Source organism: Nicotiana tabacum, chromosome 17 (assembly GCF_000715075.1).
Source record: "Nicotiana tabacum cultivar K326 chromosome 17, ASM71507v2, whole genome shotgun sequence".
Lineage (NCBI taxonomy): Eukaryota > Viridiplantae > Streptophyta > Magnoliopsida > Solanales > Solanaceae > Nicotiana > Nicotiana tabacum.
The window spans coordinates 150,723,689-150,741,667 of NC_134096.1; the positions used below are offsets into that span (position 1 = coordinate 150,723,689).

General features: G+C 37.7%; 2 protein-coding genes across 2 annotated transcripts; one reads left to right on the top strand and one right to left on the bottom strand.

Moving 5' to 3' along the window:
- Positions 1 to 624: 624 nt before the first annotated feature.
- LOC107821016 (uncharacterized) lies at positions 625 to 12,167 on the bottom strand. Its single transcript, XM_016647405.2, has 20 exons — positions 11,722 to 12,167; positions 11,150 to 11,302; positions 10,515 to 10,693; positions 7,379 to 7,486; positions 6,236 to 6,406; positions 5,595 to 6,152; positions 5,430 to 5,504; positions 4,900 to 5,028; positions 4,743 to 4,817; positions 4,440 to 4,649; positions 4,085 to 4,237; positions 3,786 to 4,000; positions 3,559 to 3,676; positions 3,336 to 3,468; positions 3,049 to 3,244; positions 2,862 to 2,967; positions 2,605 to 2,745; positions 2,383 to 2,506; positions 2,147 to 2,263; positions 625 to 1,258 (listed from the first exon to the last, which is right to left on the bottom strand). The coding sequence occupies exons 1-20, from the start codon at positions 11,918 to 11,920 to the stop codon at positions 861 to 863; spliced, it is 3,558 nt and encodes a 1,185-aa protein (XP_016502891.2). The 5' UTR covers positions 11,921 to 12,167; the 3' UTR covers positions 625 to 860.
- Positions 12,168 to 14,981: 2,814 nt separating this feature from the next.
- Positions 14,982 to 17,683, top strand: LOC107821017 (protein PLASTID MOVEMENT IMPAIRED 2). Its single transcript, XM_016647407.2, has 2 exons — positions 14,982 to 15,557; positions 15,653 to 17,683. The coding sequence occupies exons 1-2, from the start codon at positions 15,450 to 15,452 to the stop codon at positions 17,399 to 17,401; spliced, it is 1,857 nt and encodes a 618-aa protein (XP_016502893.1). The 5' UTR covers positions 14,982 to 15,449; the 3' UTR covers positions 17,402 to 17,683.
- Positions 17,684 to 17,979: the final 296 nt, after the last annotated feature.

The window sequence follows — 17,979 nt, forward strand, 5'->3', positions numbered from 1 at the left end:
TAATCTGCTCCATAATTACCCAACATTATTATAATTTTTGAATGGATTTAATACAAAATTTAGTAATCAAATCGGATAGTTAATTCTATTCACCTGATTTTCTCAAGAGGAAGAAACGCGAATACATTAGAGTGATATGACGATATCGCGGAAAACTCTACGCAGATTACGGAAGTATTACTTGTACATTTTCTCATGGGTGGATTTTCTATTTTTCAAACTGAGAAAATAAGCGAGATAGTTCACATTCTGTTGTCCTATTGGTTGCAGCTGCAGACTCCTTAGTCACTAGTATTTGGCTACCGTGAACCTTTAATACTATTATTGTGAATTTACTGACAAAGTTCACTTTATAACTCAAACTATTAGACTTTGATTTAGGTGTGAGAAGGATGTCCCATCCAAAGGACATCATGTACCGCATGTTTTAATGAAATGGACACTGGAGTAATAGATTGAGTTGGTGTAAACACTCTGTGCAGGAAAATATTTACCCCGAAAGCAAATTAGGACAAACCTTTCATATGTGGTTCTCCTTATTCATCAGAGAATAAATTCAATTCGGGGCTCTGGGAGAATCGAGGAGCAGGAGTTATTTGATAAGATTCGTGCTCGGAAAAATGCTAGACCAGTAAATCTCCTATATCATTTGTAAAGCTAAGGATATGTAAACGTTTTCTTCTACTGTTGGCAAATTCATTACATTTCTTGGATATAAAGAATGAAATAAATTGCAAAATCTCATCCAGATAATGGGAAAGCTTAAGTGAAAAATCAAAAAATGGACAATGTAGTCTACTGCACAACATACAAAAAACTTCTTTCCATTTTTACTTCCCTGCAAAAGGAAAGAGCCATAATCATTGACTTGGGGGAGTATCCTCGGTGCCCTTTGCTTTTCCCCTGAGCATGTCCGAAAAACCACCTCTCATGATCCGCCTAAATCGTGTGTCTTCTACCACTGCTGCAGTTGGTGCAATGGGCTTCAGAGGTTCAACAACTTCCACTGATGGTGGAGATGCATCTCCAGTTTCCCTTTTCCCTAATAAACCACCTTCACCAAAGAAGCTGCTTACTGATGATGCAATTCCCAGATGAGCACCCATTACCTTACTAATCGTATCAAACGTGCCACCAGATCTTTCCCTCATTATAATCTCCAGAGCTTCTTTGTGTGCTGGATCAAGGGAATCAGCATCTTTTAACAGATTTTGAATTGCCGGTAGAAGGAAATCTCTGACACTAGAAGCAGAAAGATCTGCAATAAAACAATCATAAACTGAGCATAGGAAGATTCTAATGAAAAGGTCATGTAAAATGCTAAGATACAGGGGATGAAAAGCAGGACAAAGTCACAGAGTGCAAAATTTAGGCTTTGATAGCACATGTAGTTACATTTTGTATGTCAAAGACTATACAATAGGCAACCAGAGGAAGAGAGATCAATAGGAGAACTTGTCCTTAGACCTTCCGCATATCATCTCTGACATTAGATACATCAGTTAAACCACAGAGAGATTATATATTGAATGCTTCGGTGTTTCTTCTTCTTTCACTTTGTTTCTCCTTTCCTGTGTTTAGTTTTCAGGGTGCTGGCAGACTTAGTTCGGTAGAGACAGTCCGAGTATCTATAGAAATCAAATATCATTCAATTTTTCAGAAGTTCTTTGGAGTCATATTTCTATCAACCCTCCTTAGGTCCGGAAGGTAACTGGAGGTCTCTTTCACTCATTTGAGAGTTTCCTAGGTTTCACTTAACTATCTTAGGACATGTCTGTCATGCACTTGCTATTGACATGAACAAGAAAATGAATCACGCTAAACCTAATAAATTACAACCTATCGCTTTTTTACTTCAGCGTGTATTTAGGTACAAATTGGGCCATTTGTCAGGTAATTCCTCTGGATGGCACAAAACTCCATAAGATCTACTTTGATCAACCACTAAAGATAAAGGTAGTTTACAACAAATATATCAGAAAATTAACCCCCAGTATCAGTCCATCGTGTTACATATTTTTTCGTACTTTGCTACATCTTTCAAAGCAGCTAACCTAGAGGCAATCATCTCGAATAAACATATACCAACAGAAAGTAAAGAGAGTTATGAAGGAGAAGAAGAGAAGAATATCTAAAAGGAGCAAACCAGTAGCATCAAGAGCACGAATTGATTCACAAAACGCGTCCGCTCTCTCACGGCGACGTCTCACGTCACTTGAAGGAGGAGGTGTTGCTGTAAGTAGGAAAATCTTGGACAACAGATGTATCATAAGTTAAAGAAAGCTAATGAGAAATAGAAATTGAACTAGTGCTTTGGCACACGTTATAAGAATGTATCTACTTCAAGAGTGCATAAAAGCTGAAGTAAAAGATTGAGGATATAATCTCTTAATCTCTCCGTCGTATGTGGCACTGCCATCACCAATGCACGAACTACAGCTATTGTAGCTTCATGTGATCCATCCTCAAGAAAAGCATCCATTTGAACACGTATTTTGTCAACAATCTAACAAGACGGTTAGAAGAGCCGGTCTCATCAAAGCCTCTATAGATCAACATAGAATAAGAATGACACCAGATATTTAAAAAGAAACCTTTCCATACCGCATCATTTTTAAACTGCTGTGCTACAGCTCCAAAAGCATCAATGCTGGCGTATTTCACATTCAAGTTTTGGTCAGAACCAAGAGTTACTAGAGCAGGCAAAACATGAGTTGAGGCGACCTTGGCATCAATACATGGAACCTGGTGAAGTTTCAAATATGGTACAAAGAATGTTACGACAACGCTTAAATTATTATTATATTTTTTTTGAGAAAGACAGGAATTGACATAATCCCAAGAAAAACCAAAGGACTTACAATGACTTTAAAAAGATTGGCAGCGGTTGTCTTCATGTTTATGTCAGAGCTCACAACCATTTCCCAGAGGATGTTAAAAATCATATTGTGATGTTCATCAATGGTGCTGCAGGAAAAGAGAGTCTAGCCATCATCTAAGGAGTTCAGACACAGGACTGTAATGATTAACTTGTTAAATGGCACAAACCAAAGGAAGCGAACAGAATTGAAAATCTCGCGCTTCACTGGCTGACTCTCTCGCTCTGAAGTTTGAATCAAGAGATTTCTCAAGTACTCTGTCAATAGTTCATGCTTTCTAGGGGATCCTAAAACACCTGCAAGCAGAAGAGGCAGGACGCAGATGGCAGCAAGTCTTTCAGCTACAGCAGTTTTTGGTTTTAAACCTGTTGAAGAGTAAATCAACACCAATTTGAAAAGGTTTGAACATGATGTATGACTTAAAGGTTAATAATCAGAAAGTTTTTAACTCATTACCTCTTATTCTTGATTGGCGTGTTGCAGGGAAGTATGATAAATCACCATTGTCACCAACTGCTACCAAGAATATAGGTAGCATGATGTGTGTCAGGTAAGGTTCCCCAAGCAGGACTGAAACGGCCAATAAAAACTGCATTGCCAAATTAAAGACGAATTCGGGAAACAAGAACGCATTTTCAAACCTAAACCACCAAAACTCATGTCAAACAATTCAAGCTACCTGTGTGATTCGATTCCTTAAATTATCTTCCTTCTGAGGCAATAGAGAGGCCAGTTCAATCAATGCTGAAAAGCAATCAATATGCAACCACTCAAAAGAAGGCCAATCCATCTTTCCTCTGCACATACAATTCAAATATGTAGCAAGTATTAGCTACACATGAGAGTACCTTTGCAGAAGAAAGTATAGAAAGGTAGGTTAAAAACGCAGGCAAAAGGGAATATTACCCTGCATACTGTTCAAGTAGTGAAGTAGAAAAAACTAGTCCTTTGTCATCTGAAATCAAAGGGAATGGACAGGTCTCAATAGCTTTCTTGAGCACAAATGGAAGCAACTCTATTAGTAAGCGCAACAAAACGTCTATGTTCCACCGCTCTCTCTCTCCTAAAGCACGAAGATGTGACTCAACAGAACCTTCAACCCCTGAAAGAGGTTGACAACGCTGGGAAAAAAATATATGTATCAGATCCATGTCTAAGGCAAGTTACTACTTCAGTGAGAAACAAAATAAATGTAGAATACATACCTGACCAGAGCCCAATGCATGAGATAATAAAACTTGTAGCAAATGATCCAACTCCTTTCCCCAGTTTACTAAAGCTGGAACAACTTCCTTGATTGTTGTATCCACAACCACTCCAGATGGATCACACGCCAATTGAAACATCATCTCCTCAACCTGTACACACACACACAAAAAAAAAAGAGGAATTGGAGAACTTCCAATTATGTTTATCTTATCATTTAATCAGTTTCGGCAATCACACTAAGACCAGCAGAAAATGCTCCCTTCCTAGACCACGGAGCTTACTTTGTAGGAAATTCTGTCAAGTCAGATTTCTTCTCCGTGATTGCCTCGAAGCTTATGTAGTGAAGCTGACCTTGAAATATTTGTCCGTATTTGGGAAGAGAGGCAGAAGCAATGCCAAGTTATGAGCAGCAGCCTCCCGAACAACAGTTGCAGGATCCTCGATCAGCTGTTGCACAATAGACAAGATAAGAGAATCTCGAATCTCAGGGCGCACGAATTCAGCAAGCTCTCCACATGATTGAGCAACTAGCAAGCGGCGCTCCTCATACATGTGATTGATCTACATTTCACAATATAACAGTAAGAGCAGTTGCAAGAGTTGATGGAAAATATGGTAAAATCATGAGAGCATCCAGCATATATAATAATTCACCTGTTCCCAACACTGAGGAAGAAGTTCAGTTTCCGTTCTCATCTCTCCAACATTTCTGGCAAGGGTGACACAAGCCTAAACGTGATAACAAAATTGGTGGCATGCTCAACTTTAAGAAAAAAAATCCATTATGAATTAATAGTTTTGACAATCTTACATCCATTATAATCCGTCTCTGTTCTTCATCAGGACGTTTGATTAAGTTGAATAATGTATGAGTCAAGGAGTCCCGCGTACTGCTATCTGGGTGGCGCTCAATTGCACACATTATAAGAGGAAGAAGCTCCTGCAGAGACAACACCAATCAAGTGGAATGACAGCTAATTAGACAAAAAGATTTGCAGATCCCTCAAGGTTGCTGAAGAATATTTTGGAAGCCATTGAAACAACATTTTGAAAAAGGTTTGAAAAAGAAAAGTTCGTGGAAGCCGAAGATATATTGGGATAGTTGTAGCTTTTTTGAAGATTTTTAAGTGTTTTGTCAGTGGAAAGAGAGTTTTCAATGAAAAGCACCCTTCAAGCACTTCTTCATTTGAAAACGCCTTTGAAAAAACTTTTTAAGATCATGTTTGTCAAGAAAAGTTTCAAAACTTGAAAAGATTTTCTCAAACAAAAGCCTCCTAAATAAGATAAGAACATCAGACTTCAGAAGCATGATTTTGAATAATAACAAATGGCAAAACACACCTCTCTGTGGTTGATCAAAACATAAGGTACAATTTTTGGCAATGCATCTGAAAGGATCTGAATAGTCCCCAAACCCTGCGAAATCCAAAAAGTTTGACGTATAATTGCCAAGCGAAAACGTTACCAAGCAAAAGCCATCATGTATACATATGAGAGAGAGCTTACGATCTTTTCAGCATTTGATTCGACAAATAAATTGTCTGGTTTCAAGATTAGTCCTTTAGCCTCTGAAGGTAGCTCACCATTGTGTGCGAGTACATTCTCGACTTTCTCAACAATGCCGTTATCATTTGAAGCTTCCACTACTTCCTCAGGTTTGGTAATTGTGTCAGCAGAGGTTTGAGCCATCAATAACTGAGAATTGGCATTTCCTAAATCCCCAGAAGAGATGCCAGCTGAATCGTCAAAGACATTATGCTCACTTGATTCTCCAACTTCATTTTCAGGACCTGTATTTCTAGTTTCTTCATTGTTATCTTCAAGAGACTCACTGTTCAAGGAATCATTTGCCAATTTCAACCTCTGGATCTCATTCTGTAGGAACTTCATCTCTTCCTTATAACTATCTATTGATGGCAGGTTCGCAACATCTTCAGAATCGCTTGTTACAAAATTACGCGCAGAACGAGCACCCTCTATATGCATTTTTAATGAAGTTATTTCAGCTCTGCATTCATTCAATTCTTGTCTTTGCCTATCTAGAGATTGCTTCAAGGTTTGAACCTAAAGTACATCATTCAAGTATGAGGTATGTACATGCTACACAGGAAAATCTTGTAAAACATAAAACATAACAAAGAAACTACCAGAATCTCCTTGTCCTTCATTTCCTTCTGCAATGCCTCCAAAGATTTTGTCACTACTGTGACTTGGGCCTCTGCCATATCTTTACTCCTAAGCAAGGACTGCTTTTCATGTTTCAGCTTGTCTTTTTCTTTCACCAAATACTCATTTTCTCTAAGCATAGCAATTTTTTCCTGCAAAAAAGCCACGATTCTTTTTATAAAATAGCACACCACAATAAAGCTCCATCCACATATATTTACAGTTTTCAGCAAGTAAATGAGAAATTTGATCTAGTCAGTTCCGTACTTGACTGGTACCACAAGCTTTAAGACATTTGATAGAAAATCACCAAGTAAATCATGCTTTTTCAGAAGAGCAGTCATAAGTGAACATTAATGCTTATCTAGAATAGGTGACTCTTCTTCTCTCTAAGACTCCGGAAACTCATAAAACTAATTCCCACGATCTCTCAAACATAACTCTGGAGCTAATCAGGTGGGTTTAGGTGGTTTGATTCACAGTAAATCAGCCCTGGATACGGCAAAGAGAACTGTAGATTTACAAGCCTTGTTATTCAAGAAGCTGCAGTTATTCAAACAAAACAAACTGAAATTACTGCAGTGACAAATTTCTATGCCTTTTGAGTTACACTTGTAGTCTGAAAATGGAATCATAACTCAAAAAAAAAAAAGGAAAAGAGATAAGTTAAATATTAGACTAATCTTAAATCTGAAGGCATACAAATTTGACACCAAACATTATCTGAAGGACTCAAATAGCAGACAAGATAAATGGAACTACAAACAAAATCTGTCTGGATGAAACTAAGGTATGAACTGGCCATGAGGAACATAGAACAAAGAGCAGCATAGAGCATAAACAAAACCAGGACTTGCAAGGAAAAATATTAATACCTGAATACACTATGAACAACTGGGTGGACGTATTGTTCTTGCAGAATTAAATCACGAGAAATTGAGAATTATAATTGCCGGAAGAAGAAAGAATATAGTATATCAGTTACAACTTGTAGTTAACCTAGCTTGACTATACAAGATGCAAAGTTATCCACATGACATGATTAACGTAGGTTTCCTACAGGCAATTCGGGATAAGCATACATGTATAAAACTTGTCCATACTATCAACAGTTGAGAAAGTACCTCAGCAGCCTCTGAGGTGGAAGAAAGGTACTGGTAATAGTAATGGCGCAAAGCATCTGGAACGCCTGCGGAGGAGTTCTGCTGAACATCTAGATCTTGATCAGTAACCTGTCATACATATTAAAGAAGTTATGAAGACTTCCAAAATGACATGTTGGCAGAGCGCACAGGACAGATGCATGTGTCTCACACCTTAATTCTTCTATGGTTAAGGCCCTCTGCCTAGTAAGTGCATAAAATAGATGAGTGGTAATACATGAAAGGCCTCTGAAAGATGAAGATAAAATAATAGAAAACACATTACACATTTCAAACCGTGCCAGAATACCTTTTTTTTTCCTTTTGGTGTGTGTCAAATCCTACCCCTCCGCCTAAACTCCTCTTCCCAGGAGCCGAACAGTGGGCTTTTCCCACTTTGCTCCCTGGGTGGCTTAAACCCCAAACTAATGGAAGGAGATGGAGGCCCTTTCCTGAATTACCAAGTTTATAAACCAAGCTTTAGCTCATTCCAGCATGAGATTTCCATGGACTGGCATTCAGAAGATGCTACGAAGAATTTTTGAGTAGTAACCAAAATTTTGAACATTGACAAAACAGCTATCTTACTGGAATTCTGTCCCAAAAATGCTTTTAATTACCTTCAACCTAGAATTTCTAAAGATTGCTCCATCTTCTGAGATAACCAACGAGTTGAGATCAAGGTTCACTGAATATTTCACAGTTGAATGAAAAGTGTGTGGTCTTTAGTACACAAGGAATAAATTTTCCTTATCTGATTACAGAATGAACTCTTGCCTCTACATTTTTCTCATATTGATAAAGAAATGGACCTTGGGTCTAACTCAACCCCAAAGTTAGCTCAAGCGGTGAGGATTGCCCAAGACCATATAAAGAGACCAAACACCCCCACCCATAGCCGATGTGGGACATTAACCCCCCCGCACGCCTAGGACTGGACATCTAGAGCGGGAACAATATAAGATGGGCGCCCAACATCGGATGAAACGAGAATTAGGTGGGCCTGGCTATGATACCATGATAAAGAAATGGACCTTGGGCCTAACTCAACCCCAAAAGTTAGCTCAAGAGGTGAGGATTGCCCAAGACTATATAAAGAGACCAAACACCCACACATAGCCGATGTGGGACACTAACACATCTTGCAGAATTCCAACTCCTCAACAATCTAATCCCTAAAGCATTTCCAACAACATCCCATATCTCATTGGACACGTAAGCATGGATATAACATAAAGAGTTAAGCGCTCTCTCTCTCTCTCTCTCTCTCTCTCTCTCTCTCTCTGTGTAGCTACTGGTGTGGAACTAAAAGATTGAAGCCAATGCCCTCTGGTCCTCATTTTCTCTAATCACACAATCTGCGAAAGCAAAACATAGATCCTAGAGACCAAGCGAATTAAGAGGGGAGTGGTCTAAGAAATTCCTCAGTCAGAGAAAGATCTGCTTTTCCTCTTTTTAGCCAAGAGTTTCACTGAAAGCATCATACACAATAATGAATTAATGAATAAATTTTCTTTGCTCGGATTAAAATTAAGAGGAGTTACCAATCTTCTAGGGTCTGGCATTTGACCTGGTGTTTATTCTTCTTTTGATAAATGATCTGGTGTATGATTAGTTCCACGGGAAGTAATCATACACAATAATGATTAAACTTTCTTTGCTCGGATTAATTATAAAAGGAGTTACCGATCTTCTAGGGTCTGGCATTCGACTTAGTGTTTTTCTTCTTTTGATAAATGATCTGGTGATCTGGTGTATGTTCTTATTCTATTTAATAATATCTACTTGAGTTTCTTTATCAAAACAAAAAAACATTTACTTGAGTTCCACAGGGATAAAATGGATGAACAAGTAACTTGTTGTTCTCAATCACGTACACCTGTTGCTCTTAATTCTTAAGGTTCTTTTAATCTTTTTGGTTAACCTTTGAGAATGTGGAAGAGGAGCCTTGTGCATGGTAAGAGTTGTTATCATGTGACCAGGAGGTCAAGGTTTCAAGATGTATGAATAACAAGGTAAGGTTGTGTACATAAGACAAAATGTGGTCTAGCCCTTCCCCCACCCCCACATAGAGGGAGCTTAGCTCACCGGGCTCCCAGTGCACTAGAAGGATCTATGGAATAATTCAGATTATCTTTTGGCAGTTCTACTTCTATCATAGAAGTGGTATTCATCATATTATTATGTGACATTTTAAGTTAAAACTTAACTTATGCCTGGTTCGATAGCCGGAAGCAAAGGTGATTACAAAGTTAATTTTAATCTCTATGTAATCGCAGTCTGAATAAATAAAATTAAACAAAAGGAAATATGGTGCTTATATAAAACCAATCATTTTACCTTCCTTTCTTGGGAAGCTTTGATTATCTTGGCATCTTTTCATGGTCAATCAGTTATTTCCCTTGTAATTGTGAGATATAACATCGTCTACACCTAACAAAGTGTTGGTTGGTGCATTGGTTAGGTGGTAGGTGGAATGGTGGCCTAGTCTTTGTGGTCACGAGTTCAGTTCCAGCCTTCGGCAAAAAAAACATTATCTACATCTAAGTGGTAGTCCCCTAGACCAGCAAATTTTAACTTATTTTTATACCTTTACTGGAAAAAAAAAAGTGAAAATTCTATCTTCTGAGAGAAGTTTTCAATAAATTCTACCCAATTATCTATACATGTTGGAATATTATGTGTGCTCCAAAATAAACCTAAAGAAAATCTGGTCAGCCGAATTCTAAGGCAAGCCCCTGGGGATATAGCCAGTTGTATTTAAAAGGTCACAGTTCTACTTACTATCTTCACATTTAACATAAATGCAGGAAAGAGGCCACACTACTTGAAGGTCTGCCGAGAACATGTAATTTGGATGATCGTTTCTAAGTTAACTAGAGTTTGATTGGTACTTGTATTTCATTGAGACGTCAACTGCAGCATATATGTTTAACATAAATGAAGCTCCAAATATTTTAGGTCCTCCGCAGATAATAAACCAAAAAGGTGGAAAGAAGGAACAAGAAGATGTAGATAACTAAAAATACAGCTCTGTGACATAATGTAGATAAATGCAACCTCCTTCAGTAGTGTGATGAACATCAAGAAATAAGCAAGTTGTCTTCATATCAGTTACCTCCTCCAAAAATGTCATTGCAGTCAAGCGATATCCTGCTAATAGTAAATACTCCTTTACAGCACAGTTCAAATCCCTCCGCTCATTATCCTTCAAAGGACCCAAATCAGAGAAAGAACCTTCCCTCTTCTGCTGCTGAAAATCAGTTCCATGGTTTTCCGAAGCATCTATCTTTGAATCTGCACAATGAAGAAACAGATAAATTCGCATGAACAAAATGATCATACTGAATGAAACAAAATATAACCCATATCTAAAGCAGAAACACTGGCCCTAGGCCTCCTGTCACACACAAAAGCCTAGTATTTAAGTGGAGAAGGCGAGCCCATCATCCACCAAATTTCAAACCGTGTGCCAGCTGGCCCCTGGGGATTTCTCGGTTAACAAAAAGTAATATTTAAAGCATAACCACCAGTCCTTCAAGAAACTACTTTAGGTTCAGACATGACAAGCCTACAGTTTATCCTGGCATCCATTCTAAATCTGCCTAATCATACAACTTCACTGAGAAACAGAATATCCAGGCTAAACTAGGATTCGCAGTTCCAAGAACATTATCAGAATGAACGAGCTAAAGCTAACAAAGTCACAATCAGAAGAGGCAGCGAAAGTGCAAAACAGTTTCAGGGATGTACCACTTGTTTGACGAGGAAAAGTCTGACTTTTCTTTTGCAACTCGGTCTTAAGTTGCACAATGTCCTCTTTAGCCAAACGGAACTCATATTCACAGAGCGCCAACTTTTCTTCCAGGGCTTCTTTTTCTTCAAGCAAACTTTGGGGATCTGCAACTGCTTTGATAAATGAATAGTTACTATTCATATAAAAAAAATATATGAGCCTGCAACTAAAAAGCTGATTCAAACAATCAGGCAATTGATCGTCCTGCATAATGAACTAAGGACCATGAGCAAAATTAAAGTAAAGTTGTAGTTATTACAACTGAACACTGGCCAAAATGAAAAAGAACAAATTACTTGATATTAATCAACTTATTTCAGATACTCCCTTTGCTCTTATATACCATGAAATTCCTCAGTCGTAACACAAGAAAACTCAACTTCATAACCTAATCTTAACGGATTGATTCGCTCGATTTTGCTAAATATTTATCGCAATAAATTCCAAATGCAGAAAATGTGCATAAACACAGCGGATTTTATTGATATGTGCGTTTAGCAAATAAAGGCAAGGTAGAGAAGCGGCAAACCTCTGAGGGAATTGAAGCGGGAGATCTGATCGGGAGGGAATTGCGAAGGATCGGAGAAAAACTGTTTGAGACGAATTGCTTGATCGTCACGGCCATCATCTAGAAGCTCGTGAAGAAGCTCGAATGCCGTTAACAAGTAGTTCTCTTCCAACAGAAAATTCACCACGCAATTGCACAGGGACGATTTCTCCACGTCCATTTGATCTTCAACTGTAATTCAACATTTCGTTTCAAACAATGACATCGGTGGAGGGAAGGACAAGTTACGGTGCGGTGCGAGAAACTGTAGAAAGGGCCGTCAATCCACTGTTGTGAACAGTCACGTGATTTGGCTTGAGAACCGTGGATTAATCTGTGAGATCTCTAAAAAGAAATAAATTTAAAAAAAAAGAATGCAGAAATTTACGAGGAACCCATGTGCGTTTCATTAGATCTGCTGCAGTTTCAGATGTCAGCAGTCAACGTTTTCTCAAAAACAAATTAAGATTTTGGTCATATACATTCTAATCACTAAATTATACTAATATATTTGTTTACTTTAATTTATGACTCCATTATGATGAATTAAAATAATTTGACATAATTAGGCAGGAAAGGTAGAGATAGACCAAAGAAGTATCGGGGTAAGGTGATTAGGTAGGAAATAGCGTTACATCAGTTTATACTTGACAGGAGGGGCGTGGATGTCTAGAATTAGGATATAAGGTTAGTAGTTAGTCGAGCATTACAGTAATACTAGTGTTAGCCATGTATTTTTTTATTTTTTGTTTTCTATTAATGTATGTTGATCTTCTTAATATTGGTGTTGTTTCTTTTGCTTCGATGTTTTACTATCTTGTTGGTTTTATTGCTTACTGTTATTGCTTCTTTTTCATTTTTACTTGAGTCAGGGGTCCATCGGAAACAAATTCTCTATCTTCGTTAGGTAGGGATAAAGACTACGTACACATTACCTTCCCTAAAACACATTTTTAGGATTACAGGATTTGTTATTATTGATATAAATATTAAGTGCCGATAAATTTTACCCATTAAAGTTTCCTTTTACGCCCGCTGATAAGGTTATCTCATTTTTGGCTCCAAATAAAATGGTATGTGAATAATACAGAAACAAATTTGTTACTATTAGGGGAGGAGACTTCGGAAAAAGCTCTTATTCTACTTTTATGATTACTATTAGCAGGAATTATTAAAAGGTACAGGATACTCCAAAGGAAACATAATTATTGTGGGGGGTATTTCTTATTATTTGCAAGGTACAAAGTTAAAGGAAAGTTCAGCATGTATATATTTCTAGTCCTCATTCCTAAAATCCTATCCCCAAATCTTATCATCCTCTTCCTATCTTTTCTGTAGTTTCCAAGTGAAGCCAATACCATCAGATAGACTACCTTTCCTAACTTTGGCTTATAAAATGGAACGGACAACCTTTTGTATTTTAGTATATTGACAAGTATTTTATGTCACAAGAATCTTAGTAGGTAATAAACAGCTGAAATTAATAGGCCAGAACATGCTTTACTTCAATATCGCTGAATTATAATAATCCTTCTTGATTTATCCTCTAGTCTGAGAAGGAAAAACACCAAGAAATTATAAAGGTCTCGAATTACATAATGTATGCAGCAGCCACCGAGAATAAGCTAAAGTAAATATCTCAATGGGACTGCTACTTTAATATTAATTGAGGGATACTCTCTTTTTAGCCAACTTTAGTTTTCTTTTTCAATTTTTGATAAATACACGGTGATATACCTATCATTTTTTCTTTTTTGTGTTTTCTTTTGCCTTAAATTCGGCAAGAATGCCATTAATCAAGATCAAATGTAGTGTTGGGACATTAAAGTGTAAATCGAGCACGCCCTATGTTCCACGATCAAATGTAGTGTTAGGACATTGAAATATAAAATTGAGTACTCCTCTGTTTCATTTTATGTTATACCTTTTGTTTAGTCCGATAAAAAAAGAATGACACTTTTTTTAATTTGAAAATTCTTTGATTTTAAAATTTTCATTTTATTCTAAATCATATGTTCTTATTTAGCCATAAAAATGTGTATTTTTGATATACACCAAAGTCTTTTTTTAGTTCTTAATTTTAGAGTCCAATCAAACACCGTCATATAAAATAATACGGAGGAAGGGGAATTTTGGAGTAACGATAAAGTTGTTTTTGTGTGATCTATAAGTCACATGTTCGAGCCGTGGAGTCAGTCATTGATGATTGTATTAAGGTAGACTGTCTATATCACATCCATTTGGAGTGTGGCCCTTTCCGGAACGATGCATGAAACCGGACTGTCCTCTCATAAAATGATGCGCAGGAAGTATCTTCTTTATCCATATGGTTTAGGATCTAACGATGTGGCCACTCATGCACCTTAATATTTGAATAGTAGCAAATGCATTTGTTCTGCCTTGAAACATTGGTCCCCTGCTTCTTAAATCTCGCCCAACTTCTTATTTGTGGCATCTGTTAAAATTGTTGAGGGAAATGGTCGTTTTTTTTTTCTTCAATTTTTTTGAAGAAATACTTTCAGCCAAACACCACTTGAAAAGCTGTTTAGTTTAGAAATTTTGAAAAGGACTTCTGGAGTAGTTTTGATAGCTCAAGAGTATATACGTACGTACCGTAGACATCAAAATTTTAACGGATCAACTTAAATACTAAATTCAAGATACTACAAGACGACTCTTGAAATTTTAGGAGTCTATTAGGATTACTTGGAGGTTACTCTACCCTAACCCTAGGTCACTCTTATAAAAAGGGTTACATATTCCCTTAAAGAATATCTTAAAAAATGGAGATCATCTCAACAATTACAACTCTCGGAATATGCACAAAGAGATCAAATATACTATCCAAATATGTCATGCTGCAACATGTCAAATATGTCTTACTCAAAGTTCTAGCAACATTCAAGATCCGAATGGAGTGCTGCTACATGCTTCTTGATAATCAAATAGATCGAGGAGATGCATATCATCCTACGTTCAAGGAATACGCCGCTAAGGCCCTCAAATTACGGATAACAAATCGGAAGAAAGAATTAAGAAATAAACAGAGTTGAACCCTCAATATTTATCAATAAAATTATTTTTTATTTATAATTATTTGTGATTGCAATTTTATTGTTCTACACGAATTTATTGCAAACACGTACATTAGTTAGCTATAAAGAGACTTTCAAATTATGAGAAATAAAATTATGTGGGCACGTATCTAGTAAAGAAGAGTCAATCATCTTCCTGTGGACTTTTGACGTGCAGCAAGGCAAGGATTACGTGACAAGACAAACACCACGACTAGAAAAACAAGAAAAGAAAAGAGAAAAAAAGATTTGGGTAAAAGGGTTATAAAAAGAAAAGAAGAAAAAAAGATTTAAAAAAGTTAATATCATTTCGTGCCAGTGGATTGGTTGTTGGGAAAAGACAAGATTCCTGCTTGTAACAGCAGCCAATCATCAACAGCTTTATCCATCTTCTTATTTTTTCTTTTATTTCATGGGTTTTTTATGGAGCTCATAACACCTGTTCCAAACTGGCAATTACAGCATCTCACCTGATAAACCATTTTCTGATGTCTTTTCCATCAACTATTTCCAGGTAAAACATGCTCTGATGTTACTCTCTCCTTGTTATATTGCATAGCCAGAGCTTCATCTAAGGTGGGAGTTCTCTGCTGATGCAAATTGTCGAGAAGTTGAATAGGGAAGGACAAGAATTCCATGGAAGAGACCTTAGGGTCTGTTAAAGCAGCCATTAATTTGTACAAAGGAAAGGTTCTTGAAGGAAAATCTGCACAGAACCAATCCTCAATTATGAAGTCTTTAGAGGTAGACGACATATTTTCACCCAATTTTCATTCACCTTTCAGCATCATTTGAGTCTTTCTTGGTGAACTAACCTTAATCTTGCATAATCTTATCAGAAGCCATATCCAAGAACGAGCCAACTTCACATAGCAAGAAGGGACATGGGGCGACTCGGTGAGAGCAGAAAAGTTGCAGAGGCAGAAAAATCCCAAGCAGAATCTGAACTTTTGGACGCGAAAAAGATGGTGAAAGAGCTAACTTCACGGATAGAAGAGTTAAATTCAAGACTAAATGACAGGAATAAAGACTTGGAGAAACTAAAGACGGCAAAAAGAGGAGGAATTTGGGGTATGGCTATTAGCAACCCTCAGAATTCCAAAGTAACAACAGAGTTGGGAAATGCAAAAGAACAACTGATTAAGCTTAAACAAGATATGGCTTCCATGTTAGAGGAAAAAAGAAGAGCAGAGCAAGAAATAGAAGCCTCTAGTTTGAAAATGCAATCTTTTTCAAGCAAAGTAGATGCATTAAGGAAGGAGGTTGAGGAACTTAACGAAGAGCTTGTGCTAGTTGAGTTGGCTCGAATAGAGGCCATTAAAGAATTCAGAGCAATTGAAGCTCAAAGAAGGGAAGACGCAGAGAAACATTCAGCAGCAATGGAGGAGAACAGGAAGAAAATGAATGACACGGTCCAAGAAATTCAGAGATCACAAGAGCTACAAGAAAAACTGGCCTTGACAACTTCAGATGTCCAAGTTTTGGAAAGTGAATTGAAGCAAGTAAAGGAAATGGACAGATGGATTCAGAAAGACGAGAGCTTGATTATCCAACCTGATTTCCTGGAAAAAGACTTATCTTTGTTGCAGTCATTGAAAGAAGACTTGGAGACAGCAAAGAAGGAATTAGCTTCCGTTAAAAGAGGCAGCTTTGAGTTCATGGCTTCAATGGACATCGTGAGGAATGAGCTCGACCGCATCTCTGAGGAATCAGCTCGATTAAAGAAAAAAGGAAACAAAGCCGACTTGACGATTCAGAACCTGAACGCGAAGCTTCTGAGGGCAAAGGCTAAACTGGAAGCTGCATCAGACAATGAAGGAAAAGCAAGCTCTATTGCTTCAAGTTTATCCCTCACTCTAGAACAGTTGAGAAATGAAACTGAAGAAGCTGAGAAAGAAAGGGTGACAGCAACTGAGGAAGCTGCAAAAGTGAAAGAAGAAATTCAGAAAACAGAATCTGAAACACTCTTGGCCGAGGAAAAATGGGAAGCTGCACTACAAGAGCTTGAAACCATCAAATTATCAGAAGCTACTGTCCTAAACAATCTAAAGAGGCTTGTTGAGATTACAATGAAAAGTAGGGCATCAGCTTCAAGGGGAAGCTCAATAACTATTTCAAGATTTGAGTATGAGTACTTAACGGGACGTGCAGCACAGGCAGTTGAAATTGCTGATAAAAAAGTAGCAGCAGCTCAGGCTTGGATAAAAGCTTTGCAAGCCAGTGAAAAGGAGATCTCACTGAAGACAGAGGTCACCAGAGAGGAAATCCGAGAGCTTAAGATGGAAGAAGAGCAAAATGGCCCAAAAATGGAGTATTCACCTTCTGCAAAGATATTGGTTGATATGCAGTTGCAGAAATGGGAGGAGATAAATGAAACAAACCTGGAACAATCTCAGAACGGTTTACGTACAAACTCCACCTCAATAAGTGGAAAAATGACACCAGCAAGACGAGCTAAGTTCAGAAAGTCAACATCTCCTGCACCTCGAACATCTAGAGCGGCTTCCTTTGCGGTTAGGAGAAGAAGAAAGGTAATGCCAAACATAGCTAAGTTATTTAATAGCAAGAGCAATGAAGAGAGCCTGTAAGCTATATTATTGCAGCTGCAAATATTTGCCAAAGTTTTCTGATGCATGAGATTATGTCCCACTAAATCCTTCTGTTTTTAGTCTCTGAATGTCTTCTCTGATGGATGGCTTGTTCGTCCTGATTTAGTCAGAGCGATACTAAGGAGGACACTCTCAAGGAAATTCACATGAGAAGGCCCTTAGGGAATTAGCTCCAAGACAGTGAAACTTCAGTCTTTACATTGAAACCGACATCACCCAATTTTACTTGTTTTACTGTTGTTACCATCATTTGGACAAAAATGCAGATTTTAGTTTAAATCCACCAGGGAAAGTTGTCGTTATATTGCAGCAAAGTTCCTCGAAGCCAGCAGTGTGGTCAGTGGTGCGCCATTCGCAACCCTCTGATATTGCTTCAGTGATCTTAAGAAGCCTGCTTCAACTTCTGAACCGTTTTATAAAAGATGAATTTTGCAAGTAAACACTTTCTTTACTCATACACCCTTGAATATATGTCCTCTGTCATATATGCCCTCTTGTTCTCGTGATACACAGCACAGACAGTTATCTCAAAAGGAGGAATATTTCACACACAACTC